The sequence below is a fragment of the Balaenoptera borealis genome (assembly GCF_965194805.1).
Source record: "Balaenoptera borealis genome assembly, chromosome: 19".
Classification (NCBI taxonomy): Eukaryota; Metazoa; Chordata; class Mammalia; order Artiodactyla; family Balaenopteridae; genus Balaenoptera; species Balaenoptera borealis.
In genome coordinates, this window is record NC_138878.1 from 4756331 (window position 1) to 4779718 (window position 23388).

At 57.4% G+C, this 23388-nt stretch overlaps 2 protein-coding genes across 9 annotated transcripts; one reads left to right on the plus strand and one right to left on the minus strand.

Annotated features, from left to right (window-relative positions):
• Positions 1 to 4109: 4109 nt before the first annotated feature.
• ADAD2 (adenosine deaminase domain containing 2) lies at positions 4110 to 9927 on the minus strand. Its single transcript, XM_082368700.1, has 11 exons — positions 9621 to 9927; positions 9369 to 9512; positions 6439 to 6579; positions 6040 to 6087; positions 5827 to 5952; positions 5595 to 5745; positions 5350 to 5517; positions 5046 to 5275; positions 4707 to 4950; positions 4350 to 4470; positions 4110 to 4263 (listed from the first exon to the last, which is right to left on the minus strand). Exons 1-11 carry the CDS (start codon positions 9826 to 9828, stop codon positions 4159 to 4161), a joined length of 1686 nt encoding a protein of 561 aa, XP_082224826.1. The 5' UTR covers positions 9829 to 9927; the 3' UTR covers positions 4110 to 4158.
• Positions 9928 to 14422: 4495 nt separating this feature from the next.
• On the plus strand, positions 14423 to 23312 carry TAF1C (TATA-box binding protein associated factor, RNA polymerase I subunit C). Of its 8 annotated transcripts, XM_082366578.1 has the most exons (15): positions 14426 to 14555; positions 16962 to 17185; positions 18267 to 18348; positions 18530 to 18627; positions 18703 to 18792; positions 18888 to 18961; positions 19586 to 19824; positions 19921 to 20037; positions 20122 to 20239; positions 20326 to 20397; positions 20541 to 20676; positions 20833 to 20976; positions 21477 to 21651; positions 21739 to 21876; positions 21954 to 23312. In XM_082366578.1, the coding sequence occupies exons 2-15, from the start codon at positions 17048 to 17050 to the stop codon at positions 22814 to 22816; spliced, it is 2484 nt and encodes an 827-aa protein (XP_082222704.1). In that variant the 5' UTR covers positions 14426 to 14555; positions 16962 to 17047; the 3' UTR covers positions 22817 to 23312. The 8 variants fall into 8 exon arrangements, with proteins under 8 accessions (XP_082222701.1, XP_082222704.1, XP_082222703.1 ...); XM_082366575.1 differs by having other exon boundaries at positions 14423 to 14555; positions 16982 to 17185; positions 19921 to 20239; XM_082366577.1 differs by having other exon boundaries at positions 18530 to 18792.
• Positions 23313 to 23388: the final 76 nt, after the last annotated feature.

Genomic DNA, 23388 nt, shown 5'->3' on the forward strand with positions numbered 1-23388 from the left:
TCTGAGGATGCCGCTGTCCCGACCAGCCCTGTGGCTCTGGGGCCGTCCAGAGCAGCCCGGCTGAGGCTGCATGAGCCCAGCCTCCCTGGCCGCCAGCTCCAGGTGACGCGCAGAGAAGGCACATGACTTTCATAAATCACCTTTCCTGCAAGGGGGACAAAGGGAAAAAAGCATGAAATTGGGCGCCCTGAGCTAAAATTAGCCAATCTTGCTGTTCCAAAGGCTTCCATTGTACTCGGTCAATGACTGGCTTGAAATAAGATCCCCTGGGAAACTCAGCAATTTCACCTGGCGCCTTCCTAACTAAGCTTTCCGGGGCTCCCCCCCACCCCTTGCAACTCCTAGAGAAACATTAAACTGTACTAAGAAGCGATAAGCGGCTGCTCTGGTGTATTGGGGCAGGTCTAGCCTTGGGGACTGCTGGGGCTGACCTAGGGATGTCGGAGGAGGTGGGAGGGTCCCCCAGGTGATGGGTGGCAGGGGTCAGGGCTCACCAACCCCTGGGCTGTGGCCAAGTCAGAAGTTGGAAGGGCAATGGTTAGTTTCTGGGGCAGTGTTTCTTAAATGCCTGCCATGTGCCAGGCATTGTTCTGTCAGCAAGGCAGATGCTCCTGTAGACCTGCGTAGAGGGGAAGAGTGGGGTAGAGAGGATAAGTCAAGAAGGAAATAAATAGGACAAGCAGAGCCTGTGATAAGTCCTAGAAGGGAAGAGGGCAGAGTGGTGATGGGACTAACCATACGTGGCACCAGCCCTGAGGAGGTCTTCCCTGGTTCTCCCAGATGTTTGGGTTCCCCCGTAAGCAGACCCCGAGGCAAGGATTTACATGCAGGCAGTTTATCTGGGAGATGAACTGAGCCAACACTATACATTTTTAGGACACACCCACAAATATCACTTAGAAATATTTTGTTTCCAAGGACAGGAATCTCTAATCAGACTTCATTAAATAAGCAGACAAACAAAAGGAGACTTATTGGTTCTTATAACTGACAATACACAAGGAGTTCAGGTGGGGTTTAATCCACATTCTCTAGGTCTTTCTGAATGCTTCTACAGGTCAGCAAAAAAGAGCTCACAATAAAATGGAAATTTTCAAAATGTCTTCTAGAGCCGTATTTTAGAAAAGGGTTTCTGTTCTTTCCCTCTAACCCACTCCTGTAAAGAGAAGCTACTATCATTCATTCATTTTACATTCAACGCTTGTTTGTTGGGCATGTTCTATGCGGGAGACCTCAAGGAGGGGATGGAGAGAAACAGACAGACAAGAGGCTGACCTCCGGGAGCTGGGAGCGGCCAGGCCCTATGACAGCCACCAACGATGACTGCTAACGTTGGGAACACTGCTCGGCACACTTCTCAGTTCATCCCACCATGACCCTGCAGGCCACGCGTTTGGGACCGATTTCCCAGGTGGGGAAACTGAGGCTTGGAAAGGTGGAGTAGCCCCTCGGCCGCTGGGTCCACACCTGTGCTCAGCGGTGAAGACCACACACGGGGAGGGGCAGCACCGTGCAGGGGTCCAGGGCAGACCCCCGGAGCTTGGAGCTGCAGGGAAGGGAAGGTGGGCATGATGGCAAAGGCGTCGTGGAGGAAGCGGCATTTGAGCTGTGCCCGGCTGGGTTACGTCACCTCCCTGCTCAAATATGCTGTTGTTGGCAAAACTTCACCCAGAGGGGATCGGTCCAAGAAGAGCATTAACAGGCTCTCTGTTTCAGAAGCAGCCTTCATCGTCACCCTGCAATCATAAATAAGCTGAGTCAAAGGAACTGAGCGAATATTGTGTAATAGGGACTGTCTTGGGAGCGGAGGATTGGCCAGGCAGATTTATGCAACATGGGGACAAATATTACTTACTGGGCAGAACACAGCAGAGTTAATGTCATTCTGAACAACTTGTTTACCCACTGATTATGTGATTAATGAATATCAAATGGCTCGTTGCATAGAACTGCCGTTTGGAATGGCTGGTATATTTCTGGATGTAGTCACCATTGCAGGACAAAAAGGAAATCAATTTAAATCCCCTCCAGGGGGAAAAAATGTGTAATAAATGTGCTAATTAATAGGCTTGGCTGTTTTAAAAATCCTCTCCATCCCTGAAAAAAATAACCATGAGAAATCATTATTTCAAAGCTGGCCTAAGTTTGTTTTCTTTAAAATAACAACACTGGTAAATAACCTCACTGTTTTCTCAGTTAAGAAGAAGAAAAAGAAAAATCAGCGCTTACCTGGCTTTGGAGACCCTCCATCCGGGTTCAAACTTCCCTCTGCCCTTCCTTTGCACATGCACATTCCTGGACACCTGTCCTGCCTTTGGCAGCCACTCCCACCTCCCCCAGCCCCTTTCCCGCCCTCTCCCAAGCCCGCCAGCCCGCAGCTCTTTCTCTCGATGGCAAAGGCTGCATCTCCCACCCTCGTGGCCGTTAGGAAAGAGCAGAGGAGAGATGGTCGGAGCCAGGAGGGAGCTCCTGGAACCATACGGTCCAGTCACGGTATAAAAGAGGTCGGGGGTTCTGTCCAAGGTCACAGAAGCAACTCCAGTGGCAGCCCAGGCGGTGAGTGGGATTGAGGGGCTTGGAAGTCAGGTGCCTGGACAGGCACCGCGGCTGCATCCTGACCCCGCGTGCTCTTCTGGAGGCTACCCAACTTCACCTTGGGAGTTTTCTCACCAGTAAGCGGGGCAGCGATAGCATCTACCTCTTCGACATGACAGCATCTGTAAAGCCTCGGGTGCAGGGCCTCCAGAGCCTCTAGCCTGTCAGCTATTTCCTCTGCCACCACGTCCCTCCCACGTCCCCTCGTTGACAGCGGCACTGGTTGAAAGGGAGAGAGCACGGGCCCAGCGGACAGGCAGAGGGAAAGCCCAGCCTGAGGCCGGATGGGCTGGAGGAGAACAGGCCACCTGGGCTGGCCTTCCAGTTATTTCTCCAGATGAGTCGACCCGAGTGCACCGAGGTTAAGCGGCAGCCGAGGCCACACACACCCGGGGCCGGGAGGTGGCTTGCACGGAGGGGATGCTATCTCAGGGCTCCATCACCTGCTCCGGCCTGGCCCAGCTTCCCAGCCCACCGGGGAGAGCAGTCTGTAGTTGTGAACCCTGAAACTGCTGGGGGAGCAGGGAGCGTCCGGCCACGGGGTGTGGGGCTGGGGGCTGGCGTGGTCCTCAAGCCCTCCCTGGCCCCAGGTCCCCAGACTTCAAAGCTGCCTGTACTCGTGCTCAGCGGGCCCTGCCCAGGCTGGGGTGGCGCCCAGGCCTGCAGGCCCGTGCGCGGGTGTGTGTGCACGTGCGCGTGTGTGCACGTGTGCAGTGTACAGCATCTTCCCTCCACACCCAAGGTCCCGGGAGAGCCCGGTAGTCCCCACACACTCACTGCAGCCCCCCGAGGAGAAGGAAGGAGACCCGCCCACCTGGCCTGAGAGGCAGGCTACGCAGCCCCCATCCGGCGGGCACAGGGGCTCGGGCGGTCACAGCCTCAGCCGGTGTGAGAGCTGGGGCGGCCCGGAGAAAGCCTGGGCTCAGCTCTGCGTGAGCCTCCTGCTGGCGCCCAGCGCTACCCCACCCACTCGCGGGAACCCAGAGGACGCGGAGGGCAGGATCTGGGGCTGCCGCCCGCCCGGGGCCCACCTCTCCTCCCAAAGCCACCCTTCCCGGCAGCGGCTGGGCCGACCCAGCTGCCTCGACGGGCCTCGTGGCTGCCACCTCTGGCCAGGTGCCACCCTTCTCCCCCTGCCCTGCCAGGCGAGCCCTGGGAAAGGAAGGAGACCAGGGAGGACACGCTCCCACACCCGCCGCCCGAGACACCACACCGCCGCCCCCAGGCGCGCAGGCTGGACGACGACGCAGTGATTCTGTGAGGAGGGCTCCAGCCGAGGCCTGGCCACCACAGGGGCTTCTCCCTTCGCAAACCGAGGGGCTACGGCTCCCCTCTTCCCCGCCAGAAAGCCGACAACACACGGAACCGCCAGAAACAGCTTCTTTATTCAAGCCCGAATATGCAGCCGCCCCACCTCTCCAGCACGCCAGGCCCTCCCCCCACCCCCAGCTTCACCCTGTGCCCCCGGGCGCCACCCTCCCCCACCCCGCGCCCCCGCCCAGAAACTGCCCTCCTCCAGCGGGCTCCGCCTGGGCTCAGGGACCTCGGGCCCGGACGTCTGTTTCAGTCTCTGAACATGCCCACCAGTGGCTTCGAGGGCCAGGCCCCCAGGCCCTGCTGGTCCAGGAGGACAGACAGCTGCTGGCGCGCCTCCTGGTAGGGCCCAGCCTAGGGCGGGAGATGAGCCGGTGGAGAGAGGATGCCTGCTGGGGGTGCAGGAGAAAGGGGGGCTGCGGGGCAGGGAAGCGGCTCACCTTGGCTGCCTCGTAGGTCTTCAAGGCCAGGAGGTGGGACTTCCCGAGAGCACGGGCAGTCTGGCGGAAGGCCCAGAGAAAGGCAGCCTTGCAGAGGCGGGACGGAGGCCCCAGGGCAGCGCTGGGGATGGAGAGAAAGGGACCGAAGTTCGGGGGAGGGCAAGGGAGGACAAAACTAACAGGCCCGCTCCACGCCCCTCACACCACCTCCACGCCGTGACAATCCGGGGGGGTCACGGGGTGGGTCACATTACCGGTAAGAGGCTGGCGGCTAGATGCTCCCTCTTTCCCCACGGGCAGGGGGCCGGGGACCCCCACCGCCAGGCGCCCCTCCCGCCGCCCCCGGGCCCCGCTCACTCGGCCTTCACACGCCCAGTGGCCACATCCACCACCTCGACGTCAGGGTCCCCCAGGCTCCAGTTGAGGCTCAGGCCCTGGCAGGTGTTGGAGGGGGGGTCGGAGGGGGCCACTGAGGGCCCCTCAAACAGGTGCAGCGTGGTCCGGGTGTAGGGGGGCGGCAGGCACGGCCCCAAGGCCCTGTCGAGGCCGGGCCGGGCGTGGATGACCCTGTCCAGAGCCGGGGTGTTCTGGCAGGGGTCGGCTGCGGGGGCAGAAGGCCCAGGACGAGGCCTGAGTCTCCGCCACGCTCCCCGCCCTGCCCCAGCCCGCCTCAGCCCTCCCGCCCTCGGGCCTCACCCACGACCAGGCTGCTGGCGTAGACGGGGGGCAGGAAGTGGGCCAGCAGCGCACCGCCCAGCCCCAGGACGGCCCAGCGTGCCAGCTTGTCGCTGGCCGAGAGGCAGGCCACGTGGGTGTCGCGGAGCGCGGGGGCCACGTAGCAGACGGGCTTCAGCCGCCCCTGGATGTGGGCCTGCAGGCGGAGCAGGCGGCTGTGCGGAAGGCCGCCCTCCGAGGCTGGCGGGAGGCTGCAGAGGACGCGGGGCTCAGGGCCGCTCTCCCCACCCGCGCCCACACGGCCCTCCCCGGGCGCGCCACGTACCAGATGTCGTGGGCAGCTCCCTTGGGGGTGTTGCTGACGTACAGGTGCAGGAAGATCCGGGGCTTGAGGGCGAAGGGGGGCCCGGACCCCGGCTGGGCGACCACCACAGACTGCTCCTTGCCCTTGGGGCCCCCCTGCGTGGCCAGCAGGAGCTGCCGGAACAGGAACCTGGGGGCGGAGGGAGCGGCAGCTGGGGCGGCCCGGCCCGCCCGGGGCGGCCGCAGAGGGTCCCCCCGACCCCTCACCTCAGCAGGGCCCGGCGGGCCACCACCAGCCCGTGGCAGTCGTGGAGCTGTCGGCCCGAGAAGTCCAGCCACCTGGCACAGCTGCCACCGCCGGTGCCCAGCGCCACCAGCTGGTAGATCTCCTTGGCGTGGCCCTGGGCGCCCGGGACCTCTGCGGGGAAGGGGGCAGAGATGACTAGACTGAAGCGAGAGGCCCAGGGGCCTCCCGAGGTGAGGGGCAGGGCAGCCCTACCTCTCTCCAGGATGACCGCGGCCACAGTCCCCTTGCAGGCCCAGTACCGCGAGCTCGCGTCCACCAGGCGGTCAAAGCCGGCGCTGACCACGGCCGCGCAGCGCTGCTCGTGGGTCAGGATGTTCTCTGCGGGTGAGGGAGAGGGCGGAGGTGGGGGGCCCACAGGCCACGCCCCTCCCGTGCCAGGGGTCAGGTCAATGGGGGCCCACCTACCGATGCTCAGGGGGGCGAGTGGAGGCCGGCTGGGGGTCTTTGGGGTCTCTGGAAGACAGACAAGGGGCGGGTTGCCGTAGGTGCTGGGGTCTGCCCTCCTGTCCTGTGCCCTTCAGGAATCCAAGAAGTCCCACTGGCAAGCGGTGTATGTGTGTGTGCGGGGGGGTCATCCTCCAGAAGCCGAAAGTTCCTGGGCTGCCCCCAGCAGTCCCTGTCCCCAGGGACTGCTAACGTCCTTCAAAGGACGTTAGGGCCGGGGTCAGCTCACACCGCCCCCCCCCCAGCTCCCTACGGGCCGGGTCCTGATGCCCAGATGGTCTCCGCAGCGACTCACCCCTCCCCACACACATGCACCCGCCCCCGCCGGGGCTCAGGGCCCTGGGTCACCTGCCCCTGTACCTGGGCTCTCCAGCCGACGCTGGATGTAGTGGAGGGCAGACAGAGCTGCCTGCTGCTTGGCCTCTGGCTTATTGTAGGCGGTGCCCGCAGGGCAGACCACCCCATCCAGCTCCACGGACACAGAGAAGGGCAAGCAGGGGTCTGGGGAAGGAGGGGCTGAGAAGTAGCACCATGCACCTTATCCTCATCGTGGGCCCTTTCTAGAAGGGCCATGACACCTGCCAGTGAGGACGACAAGGAGACAGGCCTGCTGACCTCCACCCAGGCCATGCCCACTCAGAGTCTTCACTAGCCCCTCTGAAATAGGTCCCTATGACCCCACTTTACAGAGGGGGCACACAAAGGGCAGGTAGTGTGCCCAGGTGGTGCCAGGACCCACATCCAGGGCTACACTGTTCCCAGGATGAAGGTCCCCTGTCTTTCCCCAAACACATAGCTCTATTTCTTTTCTATATTTGAAAGGGTCATCTTCCAAACACTACCACTTCAGGTGTTACTTATGACACAACAGAGACATGAAAATCCTAGAACTGGGATCACTTGGTCAAAGGGCATAAATTTATTTCCGTTCGCGGTATTTACTGGCACCTGCTGCTAAACTGGTTGCCCAAAGGTCTCCCTTTTAGAAGAGAACCCACATTTCAGTACCCCTCCCTAGCACGGAGATTCACCTACTTTAAAAGGGCATCAAAAATGCCAACTAGGAGATGCAGAAGGAAGGCTAGCATCAGGAATCCACAGCAGCCAGCAGGGTGACAATTAAATCTGGCAACAATCATCAAAGGATGCTAGAACCACGAGGTGATGATGTTCTGGGGAACAGGATAGTCACACCATCTGGAGATGCCCCCCTCGGATGACTGATGACGCACCCAGGGGGAAGTGAAGACACCTGGCAGACGCCACCCTAGTCAGGCCCTCCCATCTGACATCCCAGGGGTAGGACAAACAGATCTCAGGTCTGCTGGTGGGATGCACAGCCAGGGGCACGAGGTTTCTACAGGCGCTCCTGCTGGTTACGCATCACCTGAACCCAATCCTGAGGAAACAGACCCAAGTGAATGGAATTTCTACAGAACAACCGGCCCTTACTTTTCAAAGACATCAATGTCCTGAAGCCAGAGACACTCCGAGGAATGGTTCAGATGAAAGGAGATTAAAGAGGTGTAAGAGCTAATGTGGTAGGTCATGCTGGGTTGGGAAAAAATGGCCATTATTGTGACCAGTGGCAAAATTTGAATGTGAATGGTAATTAACTAATAGGATCATATCAATGTTCAACTTCCAGAATTTGATCATTGTACTGCAATTATATAAGCTGATGTCCTTGTTCTTAGGAAATATATACTGAAGTGTTTAAGGAACAGTAAATCAGTGTTCAGATTGTGCACGACAAATTAACATGGATATTTATATATAAATATATACAAGGGAGGGAGACAGAGAGACATACACAAAGTAAGTGTGGCAAATGTGAACTGCAGAATCTGGGTGAAGAGTTTAGGGGAGTTCTTTTATACTATCCTTTGAAATTTTACCAAAATAAAAAATAAAAATGACTGAAAATATGCCTACGCATGTAAACAGTGGAAAGGGGGACCTTAGGCAGAAGGGAGGGGCAATATTACCCAGTGGTTCAGCACAGGCTCTGAAAGCAGACTGCCCCCTCTCGGCTACGGCCTCTCTGGCCTCAGTCTCCCCATGTGTGAAGTGCTGGTAACGGTATTGTGCTCCCTCGAGAAATACTTGTGAGGACTCAGTGAGTTACTGTCTGAAGGCTTTCAAACAACACCTGGCCCATCATCCAGAACTCACGAATGTTAGCTAGCATCATTGCTGTTGAATCGATTGCCTTATTTCTGTATTCCTGATGCTCTGGCACTTGGAGATTTGATCCTGGAGAGACCGACCCTCCCAGGGCTAGCTAATTCCTGGACATAGCAAATGAGTCCCCCGCAAGCACGCCCTTTCATATAGAAACCAACGAATCCAGAGCTCACACCCCAACCACCAAACTCTCGCACAAGCCAACACTCCCCATACCCTAAATCACCCCCCAGGTCAGGTACTAGACAACTAGGAACCAACCCCCAACCCCTAAACTTACTGTCTTGCCTTCCTCAATCCTAAACTTACTCTGCATTCCTACCCTGCCTCAACCATTCTGTCCCAAGAAAACCCCAATAAAGGCTCTGGGTTGTGCTCTCCCCTCTCCTCTACCTCCTGACCACCCCCATCCTTTCCCACATGGTCCGGCATGGCAAGCTGTGCCTCCTGTTTCTAGGAATCTGTATTTACTTCTTCCTTCACGGCAGTCATTCTCACGACTGCTGTCTTACCATACCTGATTAAAACAAATCCCGGGTAGATTTTTAATACATTATCTCTTTTTGAGCTGTTCCGTTGGGGTTCTCCTAGGAGGTTTTACAAATGCTCCCAAAAGCTTAAGGGATGATTCTCTTGCTGCCTCATGAGAAGCAGGGAATGTGCTGGCTTAAAGTTGGGAACCTGAATTTAGGACCTGGTGTATTGCTCTTGGGGAGGGCAGGGGGAGGATTGTAATGATTACATCTCTTTGCAGTGTTGCCATCATCAAGCTGTGTTTGATAATGTCTTTGACTTTGGGGCTGGCCCTCACTCAGGTATCTCCTCTCCAGTGCCGGCATGGCAACTCTAACTGTATGTAACTGGCCCTCAAAAAAGCCTGCCGAAAGGCTGGGGTAGCTTGAGGCAGGTCCTCTAACCAACCCAAGCTTCAGATGTGGCCATGACCTGCCAGTTAGAAATCTGATGTACCTGGTGCTCCTGGCACCACGCTGCTCACAGCAGGGCCTACCATCGGGCACCAGGCTCAGGCCCAACTCACAGATCTCCTGCTTCATTTGGGGTCGGCCCAGGGCACACGGCCGTCCCAGCCTCCTGGGCCTCACCTGCTGTTTGGTCCTCTCGGAAGATCAGGGACACTCCCAGACTGGCCGCGCACTGAGTAAGCAAGGCCACGGCCTGGCCCGGTGGCGGGTCTTTGAGCTGCAGGCCCAGCTGTCTGGCCGCCGCCGGGAATTCCCCGGCGGGCCCTGCGGACGGAAAGGAGACCTTCGGGGACCCCCCCATCCTTCCCCTCGAGTCTTCCCGTGCCCGGGCTGCCCCCAGTCCCCAGGCACGGGCCCCCACCCCGGGCCCACCATGCCCCGTCGCCGAGGCCTGGAGCTGCCCGCCCTGCTCGGCGTCGTCCGAGTTGGGAGAGGGCGCGGTCTCCCAGGGGTCTGGGCCCAGGCTGGCCGAAGGCCTCCTGGGGCTGGGCCCGGGGCTGATCTGCAATGACGCCGCTAGGCGGGTCTTCCTGCGGGCCCCGGTGTCCGTGCCCAGGGCTGCGCTGGCCTGTGAAGCCATGGCCGGATGCGAGGACCCGAGAGGACAGTGGGCACGTTCTCACGCCACCCGCGCCCTTTTACATGCTAGAGCGAGCTCGCGCGTGGGGAGCACGTGGCACGACAGACAGCGCATGGAGAGCTCCGCCTCGTACCTCGCTCCTAGCCAATGAGAGCCCATAAAGCTGCGGCCGACAGTGTGCCCAGCCAATGGGAAGGCCAGTCTCCCAGACCGTTGGATGTGGACTGAGTGGCCACCTGGCCAACAGCCTACCTCCGGGGGGCGGGGCTTCAGGTGGGAGGTGGGGATGGGGCACTGTGCACTCCCATTAGCTTCTTCTCGGCCCTTGCCTGGTATTGGGGAGGCAAAGATCAGGGGAGGGGTCTGGGGACCCAAGTCCAGCACCTCACCCCTGCTCCCGTCCTAGGATGCCTCCCAAATCACGCCACGTCATGCCAGCCTGCCCCCAGCTGCTTAATTGAGCCTGGCGGGGGCGTAGGGGCGGGGGCGTAGGGGCAGGGGGCGTAGGGGCAGGGGGAGGCGGAAAGTCGGTCCTCTTTCGATAAATGAAGGTGTTTTCAATTGCAGCAGCCCCACAGAATCTTTAGGACCTACATTTAAGAACTGTTCGCCGTAGGCCTTCCTGAAACCAACTGTAAGTGCTCCATGTGTGCTCTAGCTAAAATTACTCATTTGGTACCGTCCACCCATCCACCCCCCGATTTTTTTTTTTTTTTTTCCAGAAGGGATTTGGGGTTGGTTCCTAAAAATATCGCAAGACAACAATTCGTTAAGATGAGGGACTAGGGATGAAGGAGAGATAACAAAAATAAAACGAAGTTAGGGATGAAGACGAGTTACACATGGCCTGCTACGATGCAACACAGTTGCTTGAAGGGGTTGGAAATTTTAACAGTCTTGGAGCCAGTGAATGGGAAAACGTGACCAATTTTTCAGTTTACAGTCTGTAAGCTTTGTCACTCTTTTTGCTGCTGCTGATTGCTACCTTTGGGTCTGAGAACACTAGCCAGGATTGGGGCAGTGTGGATACGGAGGCATAGGAGCAGCAGCTGGTAGAACCAGTAACATTTGACTCGGGAAGAGCAGCTGAGGGGAGCGGCATAGATTCAAACTCCCAAACGTTTCAAGGATTGGCATCAGGAATTATGGGGTTTTTTTCATGTGTAGCCCAGAGAGCAGAATTATACCTAGTAGAGGGACAGCATAGCAGGTGTTCAGTAGTGGAATGATGGCTACACAAATCCACAAAGACTTCACCAGAGTCACCAAACCCAGAAACGTCACCAGCAGGAAACTGCACAAACAAATGGTGATATATTCAGACAATAGACTATTACTCAGTAATATTTTTTTTTAAATAAACAAGCTACTTTTGTGCTCACAATCACATATGTGTGTTGAGTGAAAGAAGCCAGACTAAAAAGACTATCTTTCACATGATGCTATTTATATAAAGTTCTGGAGCTGGCAAAATTAATCTGTGGTGATGAGTCAGAATCATGGTAATTTCTTCAAGGAGGTATTGACTGGCAAGTGGCACCAGGGAATTTTCTGGAGTGATGGAAATGTTCTCTGTCGTGATCTGGGTGGTGGTTATGTGGGTTTATATGTATGTAAGAACTTGATGAGTGTACACTTAAGACTTGTACACTTTACTGCATGTTAAGTATATATCAGTAACAAGAGGAAACCTGACAGCTTGTTTATAGAAAGGAAAGAAGGAAGGAGGAAATGGAATTGGCCTCCCCAAGCAGAAGCTGGATGGGTGATGTGAATAGTGATGTGGGAGGCAAAATAATGGTACCCCCAAGATGTCCACATCCTGATCGCCTCAGCCTATGACTATGTTACATCATATGGCAAGGGGAAATTACGGTTGCAGATGGAATTAAGGCTTCTAATCAGCTGAGTTTAAGAGAGGGAGATTATCTTGGATTATCTGGGTGGGCCCAATGTAATCACAAGGGTCCTTAAACCAGAAAGAGACTGAAGAGTCAAAATCAGAGAGATGGCCTTGTGAGAAAGATTCAACTGGCCATTGCTGCCTTTGAAGATGGAAGGGGGCCATGAGCCAAGGTGTGTAGGCAGCTTTCAGAGCTGAAAAAGGCAAAAAAAAAAAAAAAAAAAAAAAGAAGCCTCCCCACAGCCTTCAGAAAGGAACACGGCCCTACTGACAGCCTGATTTTAGCCCAATGAGACCCATTTCAGGCTTCTGACCTCCAGAACTGTATGATGTTTTGTTGTCTAAAGCCACTAAGTTTGTGGTAATTTGTTACAACAGCAATAGGAAACTAGTATAAAAGGCCTTCAATTTTTTTGGCATACATACCCCTAAAATAATTTTGAAAGACTATGTATCCCCCAATTATTTAGTCACACGGAGTTACGAAAGGTGCAATTTCTAGTTTATTATATATTATAATCATCTTTCCAATATGTTTTCACCAAAACCATGGAGATGCAGACTTAGCTTATTCCATTTATGAAAAACACTCTCCAAATGATTTAATCGTCAAAGCTTACTCTCATAGACAAAGCACTCAGCTAAAATGGAATTACTTCTCATCAGAAACAGGCTGACTTAGCTTTTTCAATTTAAGTAAATGTGTTGATACTTTCTCAGAAGAGCCATCTCATTCATTACCTCTTCGATTGATTCAAATATGCATGAAGCATCTTCTAGCTGTTTGGGATACGTCAGTGACCAACACAGACAGAAGAATCCCTGCCCTCGTAGAGGGACTTCTGGATTCTATTTCTAAGGTAGCTGAGAAGGCTGACCTAGAGGTTGAAGTCTCAGTAACATCAAGTGTCACAGCCAGCAGTTTTCTTCCTTTTTCCTTTTTAAAAAAGATTCTTTACTGAAGTATAACATACACGCAGAAAAGTGCACGGATCATTCAATGAATTTCCACACACGGCACAGAGCCATGTAACCAGCACTCAGATGAACGAACACAATACTGTCAGCCCCTGGGACTTCCCCGGCGGTCCAGTGGTGAAGACTCTGCTTCCACTACAGGGGGCATGGGTTCGATCCCTGGTTGGGGAACTAAGATCCCGCATGCCGCGCAGCCAAAAATAATAATAACAATAATAAAAATAATAAAGAAAGAATTGAAAAAATATAATATATAAACGGCCCCTCTCCTGAACCCTTCCATCACTACTTCTTACTGAGCCTGCTTTTCTTAGTCTTACGGGAACTTTCTCCTGCAGGGACTCTGCTTTTTGGAATAGCCCCCTTGTTCGGCACTCATCTCAGGCAACACTCCACAGAGGAGCAAAAAGCTCGAACCATCCGAAGCCAAGCACCTCCCAGATAAAATCTATATGGATGGAAGCCAAGAATTTGGAAATTGACTCTAATTTAAAGTAATGGTTCTCAAAGTGTGGTGCCTGGGCCAGCAACATCAGCCTCACTGGAAACTCATTAGAAATGCAAATTTGGGGGGTGAGGGGAGGGTGGGACGAATTGGGAGATTAGGTTTGACATAAATACACTACCATGTGTAAAACAGATAGCTAGTGGGAACCTGCTGTTTATAGCACGGGGACCGCAGGTCGGTGCTCTGTGACGACCTAGATGGGTGGGATGGGGGTGGGGGTGGGAGGGAGGTCCAAGAGGGAGAGGATATAGGTACACATATAGCTGATTCACTTCATTGTACAGCAGAAACTAACACAACATTGTAAAGCAATTTTACTCCAATTAAAAAAAAAGGAATTAAATTTAAAATAAGTAATATGTGGAATTCTAAAAAAAAAAGCAGCGTAAAGTTTGTAAGGAGAAAGTTTTTTTCTGGGACTAAATTCTAAGAGGAATTCATTTAAATGAAAAAAAAAGTTGAATAAAAAAAAAAAAAGAAATGCAAATTCTTGGATCACATCCCAGACCTACTGAACCTGAAAACGCTGGGGGTGTGGTCCAGCAAATGGTTATAACAAGCCCTCCAGGGGATTCTGATGCACGCTTAGGTCTGAAAACTACTGGGCTGGATAAGGGTAATGTTTATGATCGCACAGTAGCTCTTAAAGATTGGCCCCCAGACAAGCAGTATCAGCGTCACCTGGGAACTCAGGAATACAAATTATCAGGTCCCACCCCGGACTCACTGAATCAGAAACTCTGTTTTAACACACCCTCCAGTTGATGCTGATGCATGCTAGAATCTGGGAACCAGTGCCTAAAGCTGTATTTGCCTGACTACTGGGAAAGCCTCATGCATTCCCAGCAGTACCTGTACTCCTATTTGGAAAGCCTGCTTCACAGGATATAAAGACAGTCAGTAGGATTCCTACTGACTAAAAAAGTGCCTGGCTTATAGTAGGTGCTCAGTGTTTGTTGAGTGAATTAATGCAACAGTCCTGTAAAGTAGGAAGTTAGTTAAGCAGAGGTGAGGTTCGCACGCCCGTCAACCTGGACTTCACTATTGGGATTTGAAGGCATTTGATTTCTACTGCCCACAGCGCCGCCTGCACTCGAATTCCCCCTCCGCCCGGGAGGTGGCGCTCTGGAGCGCCCGTGAGGCCAGGCTGGGAGGCGGGACTTCCTGCTTTCCAGGGAGCACTTCCGGCCCAGCCCAAGAGACGGGTAAACGCCGTTGTGGGGCGGTCCTGTCGAGGGCGCCGGAGCTAGGTTGCTCGGGATACCTCGTGGCACGAGGGTCAGGCGAGCGTCACGCGGAGGTTCATTTCCCAGACGAGCACGGCACGGCCGGGGCCACGTAAGTGCGCGCGCCGCCCGGACGGGACAGAGAGGCAGGTCCCTCTGCTCAAGTCCACGGGCCCCAGGCTTTGTGGCTTTGGGACAAGTCGCCCAGTCTTTACAAAGTGGGTTATTGGCAGCCGCTGGCTCATGGAGTGGGGAGCGTCCCACTGATGTAAAGCGTGGTAGCAACAGCTGTCTGGCACACGGCGCTTGATGCGAGACCTCTGCTGTTGTTGGGTTGAAATTCTGGGGCCTGGAGGTGGAGTGGGAAGAGGTGGATAGGGAGGGAGTGGGCGAGTAGATGTCTGAGGGGAAGGGCCGCCCGGATCCCCTCTCCCATCCCATTGCAGGCGCACTTTTTGTCGTGCCCGGCCTGGCATGAATGCAGACCCGACTGACTCTGCAGGCTTGGCGGTCTAAACGGGCCGGGAGAGCCCAGGGCGAGGGCGGGAAGTCGAGGCTGTCTTGTCTCGGGGCTTCTCTGAGGTCGTGGGCTCCACCAGCGCCTTCAGCCTGCCTGCGTTTGTTTGAGGCTGTTTGGTTCCTTTTTCCGCTCCTTCATTCATTCCTGGATTTGTTCCTTCAGTTTTTGTTTTTTTGTTTTTTAAAAAAAATTTTAGATTTATTTATTCATTTATTTAATTTTTGGCTGCGTTGGGTCTTCGTTGCTGCGCGCGGGTTTTTCTCTAGTTGTGGCGAGCGGGGGCTGCTCTTCGTTGCGGTGAGTGGGCTTCTCGTTGCGGTGGCTTCTCTTGTTGAGGAGTACGGGCTCTAGGCGCGCGGGTTTCAGTAGTTGTGGCGCACGGGCTTCAGTAGTTGTGGCTCACGGGCTCTAGAGCACGGGCTCAGTAGTTGTGGCCCACGGACTTAGTTACTCCATTGCATGTGGGATCTTCCCGGACCAGGGCTCGAGCCTGTGTCCCCTGCATTGGCAGGCGGACGCTTAACCACTGCGTCACCAGGGAAGCCCTGTTCCTTCAGTTTTTATGTACTGATTGTTACCACGTAGTAAGTACCAAGGCACTGGGGATAAAGTCTTTTCCCCACGGGGACTCTTAGAGCAGTTTGGAATTAAATAGCTTTACCTTTAAATATCTAATCACACATTGCAATGTGTGCTCTGGAGGAGGGATGCAGGGTGTTGTGGGATAGGATTGGGAGAACTGGGAGAGGCTTCCTGACTGAAAATCTGAAGGATGAGGAGGATTTTGTAGGTGGGTAGGAAGGGCAATGGTGTTCCTTTTAAGTGGAGAGATAGTGTGAAAGGGTCCTGCAGTGAAAAGACGCATTCCCGCCACTGTCCTCTCCTGCTACGGAAGAGAATGACAGCAACAGCCAGATGCCAGTAACTCAGAAATGAATCAGATACAGTTCCTGCCCCTGGAGAGCAGTCTCGAAGAAGAAATAAGGCTGTACCCATAAACCACAATTAGAATGAGGCTGACACGTGCCCTAAGAAACACACATTCACTCAGTTGGCAAGTATTTACCGGCATTTACTGTGTGGTGGGCACTTTGCCAGGTGCCGAGGGTACATGGATGTCCGGAGGTTACAAACTGAATGGATACAATGCAGCTGCAGTTCCGAGGGGGAAAGTTTTTGCTTACTGAGACTCTAAGGCTGGTGTTTGCTTCTGGATGCCTGGGAGAGTAGTGGTTCAGAACTTGGATTTTGAATCAGGGCAGGGATCAGGCTGTTGGCCTCCGACAAGTTGCTCTTTCCCGAGCCTCGGTTTTCTGAACTCCATAATCGGGACAGAAGAATAAAACACGTAGTGCCGTGTCTGGCAGATGCTGGCGCTCAGTAAGTGGGCACTGCTCTTATTTTTGCAGGTAACAAAAAAGAGGGATGATATGGCTGTTTCTTCTGGAGCACTTTGTACTTACCAAAGCCCTTTGACATAAGTTTATTATTATTCAACACACAGTCAGTTCCTTTTTTTGGAAGGTACTGTACTTGACAGTGGGAAGGCAGACAGATAAGACTCGTCTCTGGCTTTGGGGAACTTGAGTTTGTCTTGGGAGCGTAGCGTAGAGTGTGGGGTGTGTAGTCTATGAACGTGTAATTATAACGTAATACATAAGAGCATGCTGGAAGCGGACCCCTCGCCACCTGTCTGACTTCGGCCCGTCACTCACCTCCTAGTTCGTTCCATGGCTGCCCAGTTGTTTCTCCCACACTTCCTGCCCCAGAACTTCTGCACTTGCTGTACCCTCTTCCCAGCAGCCTTGTCATTAGCTCAGGGTATGCCGAGCGCCACCTTCTTACCGATGCTAAGACCACACCCCTCGGCCACCGCCATCCCCTCCCTCCTGGCTGGTTGGTTGGTTTTAACGTAGCACTTATTACTGTCAGGCATTAGGCGACATAGTCATTTGTTCTTTGTTATCTGCTTCCCCAAAGAAATTGTTCTCCTCTTAGGGCACTCTTCACCCTCCCAGGAGCCCCGGAAGTGGCTGTCAGGTTCAGGTCTCTGAGGAAGGCCAGGGTGGCTCCTGTTTTCCAGGATGGACTTCCCCAGCTCCCTCCCTCCCTCGTTGTTTACGACTGGCCCCCTTGGTCTGAGCGATGTCCCTGACGTGTCCTTCATGTGCAGCTGGAGAGACGCGCTGACCCTGCCGGAGTCCCTGCCCCAAGGTCCTGAGGTGAGGATGGCAGGGAGAGCCTTGGTGGCTGCAGGGTGGGTGCCGTCCCTTGGCCCCCCTATCCTAGCATTCACACCAGTTGGCAGGAGTGCAGGGTGGGGTGGCATTGGCACAAATCTGCTAAGACACAGGCTGAGCCAGAATCCCCTCCTTTGGGGACCTAGGATGCCCTGCCAACCGCAGAGGATTTACTGAGCGGGAGCTGTTGGCCCCCGTCTTTTCTTCCTCTATTTGTTCAACAGATACTCACTGAACAGCCCCTACTATGTGCCAGGTGCCTTACCAGGCCCTGGGAATCCAGAGTGAGTAAGTCGGATGCGCTCCCTGCCCCATGGAACAGAGTTAGGTTGAGTGAGAATAGACAGTGAATAGACCAAAGGATAAAATCATTACAAAGTGAGAACAGCTCTGAGCGAAACCGAAAGGATGCCGAAACCGTACAGTAGGGGTGAGGTGGGGAGGGGAGGGGAGATCTCCTGGGACACGAAGGACGCCGGCTCTTTCCCCGGAAGCCTAAGCCATCTGGCTGCCACTTGGAGACAGGCTGGCTAAGGATTACGCCCGGCAGAGGCAAGTGGGCGAGAAATTTAAAAGAGACACTGGCGTTGGGCGGGAGGGGCTCCCTTGACAAGGAAGGACTTACATCAGACCCGCCCCTGCGGGAGCCTCCTCCTCGGTCCCCAGGTGTGGAGCTGAGCTGTCTCAGGCCAGCCCCGCAGTGGGATGGAGCAGCCTGTGGGTGTCCCAAGTAAGTGACCACAAGGTCTCCTGAGTGTAAGTGAGGCTCAAAGGCCAGGGGCTCCTGCGAGAGCCTGTGCAGCCTGGAGGTCGAGAGCACAGACTGAAGTCAGACTGCCTGGGTTCACATCCCAGCCCTTCTCTTTAGTGGCTGCTGCCTGGGACAAGGGACGGCCTCGCTGTGCCTCCATGTTCTTCATCGTTAAAGTGACGATGACCGTCGTACCAGTTTGGCCGGTGCCTTGGGAGGATTGAATGAGTTAATAAAAGACAAGAGTGGGTGGCAGCGCCTGGCCCGGCGCACACTCACTGTTCTGTTGTGGCCACGGTTGTGTTTCCTCAGAACGCGGCGCCGCACGTGGCCAAGGGCCTGCTCTGGGAGCCGGACACCCCTGGGCCGCTGCCCTTGCTGCCTCCTGGTCCCGGTAAGGATCTCGGCCTTGGGGCCCCCTCCCAAGCTGCTCCCCGCTGCTCCTCTCCCCCAGCTCCCGCGCGAGGCCTTTCCTCTCCCTGCTGATTCTGCCCTACAGGGCCCTTGGCACCTCCAGGCACCTAGGACACCTGGTTCCATTTCCGGGCCCTTCCGCGGCCTCACTCTTCCCTCAGATCCCTGGGACCCTGGCGTGACCGCCCAGGATCTGCTTTTCCGGGGAGGTTACCAGTTCCGTAGACAGCCCCAAGCCGTGCTGGACGTTACTGAGCAGGTAAGCGGCCCCACGGCGCGCAGTGCCACGCGGCCGGGGCTGTGCCTAGTGACCTGGCCTCCTTTCCTCCTGCAGCTCAGCCGGTTCTTGTGGGACCATGGGGACATAGCCTTTGCACCCCTGGGGAAGCTGATGCTGGAGAATTTCAAACTGGAGGGAGCACGGGTGAGTAACCCCTCGCCAGCCGGGAGAGGGGGCTCCCCACTTCCCGTCGGGGTAAGCCCTAGGGCGTGTGAGCTTGACGAGGCCTCTCCACACAGGGCCGCTCTAAGAAGAAGACAGTGGTCAGCGTGAAGAGGCTGCTCCAGGACCTCGGTGGACACCAGCCCTGGGGGCAAGTGGCTAGTGAGACAGGACGGGATGGGTATGCCTAGCTGGTGGTGGGGCTGTGGAGGGAACCAGGGCCTGGATGCTGGTTTCCATCAGGTTGCTTCCACACGCCCCGTGCAGTCGCGGGCCACGCTGCCCCATGCAGAGCTCCCAGCTGCACAGGCCGCGTGAGGGAGAAAAGAACGGAAGCTCATGCGCTGCAGGCACGGCTGCATCCAGCTGTTCAGGTGTTAATAGGGCTCTTCATTTTCTCATCCTCTTGCCTCTGCTTGGCTTAATTCCTAGACAGGCTGCTTCCAGGTGGCAGCAAGGTGGTTTATGATGCCAGGGGAAGGGCTAGTGTCCTTCCTGAGGCGCCAGCACAAGTCCCGGGAGCGGTGTGGTCGGCTTGGCTGGGCTTGGGTGTCATGCCCATCGTGAGCCGATCTCTGTGGCCGGGCGATGGCGGACTCCACGTGGCCAGGCCTGGATCGTGTGACTGCAGCACGGGAACGGGGTGGGCTGGTTTCCCGGAGGAGGAAGTTCTAGGGTGATGAAGAATGCGTCTGCTACGCCTGGCCTCCCTCGGGATGGCACCCAGCCCTCCTCCCCATCAGCCACAGCCTGACCCTCCTCCTCCCGCCCCCAGCTGTCCCTGGGCTTACCTCAGCCACCGCCAGCGCCGGTTCTCCATCCTTGGGGGCCCGATCCTCAGCACGTCGGTGGCGAGCCTCCTGGGGGAGCTGCTGCACGAGGAGCTGGCCCTGCGCTGGGAGCAGCTGCTCCTGGACGACGCCTTCACTGGGGGCGCACTGGCCTGGGTGCCCGGCAGGACGCCCGGGGCTGGGCAGCTGGTCTACCCCGCAGGAGGCGCCCTGGACAGGCTGTGTATCCTCCCTCGCTGGGCATGCTCTAGGGACAGGCGGGAAGTTGGGAGCCTTGAGTGGCCATAACGCGTGAACTTATCCTTAGCGAGATGCCCAGACTTCCAGAAGGTCAGCCTGACCCCAGGCAGTGAGCCCCGGGTTCTCGGAGGCCCTGGCCATATCCGGCTCCGGGGACCTGTCCGGCAGGTGGTGACCCGCACCGTGCAGGGAGAAGGTAAGGCCCATAGACACCTCCCCCGTCCACTCACTGACCTGTTGCCTGACTCTGACCCTGACCCTGACCCTCTCCATCCCTCAGCTCTGCTGGCTGTCCGCTCTGACTACCACTGTGCCTTGTGGAAGGTCAGTAAGCAGGGGCAGCCGGCCCCTGTCCAGGTGTTGCAGGTCGAGAAGGGGGCCACAGGGATCAGCCTCAGGTGAGGGGCTCACTGAGGCTGGTCTGCGTGGAGATGGGCGTGGGAGAAGGGGGTGGCCTGGCATTCATCACATGTGTGCCCTGTAGCCCTCACCTGCCTGGAGAGCTGGCCATCTGCAGCCGTTCCGGAGCCATCTGTCTGTGGACTCCCCAGGACGGGTAACGCCCCTTCCCCATAAAAACCCTCCACCCCAACCAGCAGCTCCCGCAGAACCCGGCCCATGTCCTGGACCCCAGGCCAGGTCACCCCAGTCTCCCCCCATCAGCCGGTCTCCCCACCATGGCTGGCCTGTCTCCCCAAGGCTGCGGCAAATCTACAAGGACCCCGAGACCCTTGTGTTCCGGGACCCCTCTCCCTGGCGTTGGGCAGACTTCACTGCCCACCCTCGAGTGCTGACTGTGGGTGATCGCACCGGAGTGAAGATGGTGGACACTCAGGTGAGGGGGCAGAGCAGGTCCATGGCGGGGATGGGGTGGGGGGCCTCCCCCGAGAGGGCGTGGTGAGCTGCAGGGCCAGCGAGCCCCGGGCCAGCTGCAGCAGGTGGCACCACACATGGCGGACCGTGGGCTGGCTGACCTGGCCGTGTCCCCCAGGGCCCGCCGGGCTGTGGTCTGCTGCTTTTTCGTGGAGGGGCAGAAGCATCGTGCCAGAAAGGGGAGCGGGTCCTGCTCACCCAGTACCTGGGGGAGTGCGGCCCCGAGTGCCTGCACCCCACGCTCCACCTCATCTGCACCCAGGTGAGCGACACCTTCCCCTCCTCTCCGTCCTGCACCGTCTCAGGCGGTCAATGGAGACGGTCCTGGACAGCTGCTGGGGAAGGGGGAAGGGCGTGGGCGTGGGGGGCAGCGGCCAGAGCTGGACAGTCCCCCCGTGTCCGGAAGGGGAGAGGAGGTCTGGCTCCACCCCGCCCCCTCAGGACCCTGGGTGTTAGTGGGTGTGTCTCGGGCGTATGTGCCAGGGTCAGGTGAGGTTGGGGGAGGCTGGGTGAAAGCCTCTCTCAAGAGCCCTTCTCCCAGCAAGGCCATCAGGACAGGGGACGGTGCCACCTGCTCGGGGGTGCCTCCTGTGCGGGGCTGGGCAGCTGAAGCTGGAGAGGCGGTCAGGGCCGGTCCCGGAGTGCTGAGACTTACCCTGAGAGCCACATGGGGCCCTGGAGGGGGCCACCCAGGGGGACCTGTCCCGTCCCTCTCTCCCACGCCTCAGTCACGTCCCCTCTGTCTTCTTCCTGGGCCCCCAGTTCTCGCTCTACCTGGTGGATGAGCGCCTCCCCTTGGTGCCCCTGCTGAAGTGGAACCACGGCCTCCCCTCCGCGCCCCTGCTGGCCCAGCTGCTGCCCCCGCCCCGCACAGGCCTCCCGCGGCCGCTGCTCCTGGCGGGCCAGGGTGGGGAGCTGCAGCTGCTGCACGTCGCAGGTGAGGGGCCGGTGCGGGCGGGAGGCGGGCAGGAGGGCGGGCGGGGCCGGGCCCGGGCAGGGCCTCAGCTGTCTGTCCCTCCTCCAGGAGAGGGGGCCTCCACGCCCCGGCTGGCAGGGCCCCCCCAGTCTCTCCCTTCCAGGAGCGACTCCCTCTCTGCCTTCCCCCTGCTGGAGCCCAAGAGTCAGTGGCGGCTGCAGGAACGTCTGAAAGCACCAGCCATAGGTGCGCTGGGGCAGGGGAGTGGGTTTGAGGAGCCGCACCCGCACCAGGCTGTGGGGTCACGGTCCTTCTACATCCAGGTCTGGCCGCCGCCATCCCACCCTCCACTTCCACGCCGGTGCTGTCACTCTTCCAACTTTCGGCGGCTGGAGACGTCTTCCACCAGCGCCTCCACCTCCAGGGAGAGCCCGGGCCTGACTCTCCTGCCCCCACGGCTTCCTGGACCCCCCAGGCCACTGCCTCCTGCAGCCGGTGGCTGAAGGCCCTGCTGGAGGTGCCCCCGGCTCCTCCCGTGTGGGCTGCACCCACCTTCTCCCACCGCCGCCTGCTGGGCTGCTTTGAGCCTCAGAAGACAGAGGGCAAAGCGCCAGAGGGTCTTCGCACGGCCATGGCCAAAGGGCGTCTCCTGCAGCCGAGGGACCTGGGCCTGCTCCCCACGGAAGAGCGGGCCCCCGCCCCCGAGCCAGGCCCCGAGGACGAGCTCAGCGAGCGTTTGGAGGCAGCCTGGGAGGGCCAGGCGGCGGCCTGGTGGGAGAGGCGGCGGGGCAGCGGCTCGGGGCCCGGCAAACAGCCCAAGCGGCACAAGCGCCGGACTCAACTGTCCAGCACCTTCTCCTCACTCAGCGGCCACTTAGACCTCTCAGACGCCGCCAGCCCCCCTCCCAGCCCAGAGCGGACACTGCCCGAGGCCAGGCCTCAGCCCCCAGTGACCCCGCCCTCCCAGGAGTCCACCCAGGAGCTGTGGGCCCGGGGCGTCCCCTCGGAGCGGCAGCAGACCCTCCGGGACTACATGGCTGAGCTGCCGCTCCGAGGGGACGCCCCGGGGGCTGCCTCTGTGCCTTCCTCCCAGGCCTCCAGCGTCCGGGCCACCCCCTCCCGACAGCGGGCAGCCGTCCGCTCCGGCTCTCAGCCGCACTGGAAGAAGCCCCGCATGGGCTTCTGACGCCCGGGGAAGCTGCCCCCCACCTCCAGGGAGCCCTTTGTCCTGGATAAGCTGTGCCTTTTGTGGTTGAAACGGGCCAGGGTGCACACCTTCCTGCTTTTTGAAGGCCTTCGTGACTGCGGGAGACATTCAGAAGCGATTTGAGTCCACGTTGGAGGAAGGAGGACACGGTAGTCGTTTCTCCTGTAGCTCGTGCTCCCAGGGGCACGTTGAGAAGTCCTGGGAGCCCCGTCCTGAAGGTCAGTGTCGCCAGGATCCCCTCCAGCCGACAGTGTCGTGCTGGAAAGCGGGGGCTCCAGGCGGCCGAGGGCTCCGCCACGCACGGGCCCCCGGGGACGTGGCGAGTGACGGTGAAGTGAGCTGCCCAGCCTGCCGGTGCTCCGCTGCTGGGTGTTAGGTGTGTGTGTGTGTGAAGCGGTTTCTAGCACCATCTAACGTTTTGTAGAGGGAGGCACTTTGGACCCACATTTAGGGGTTGAATAAACTTGTCACCTGAGCCTGGTTTTGAACGATCAAGTTTCTCAGGCTAGGCTGTGTCCCCTTACTTGGCTTTCGACATTCAGCGCGTCAGG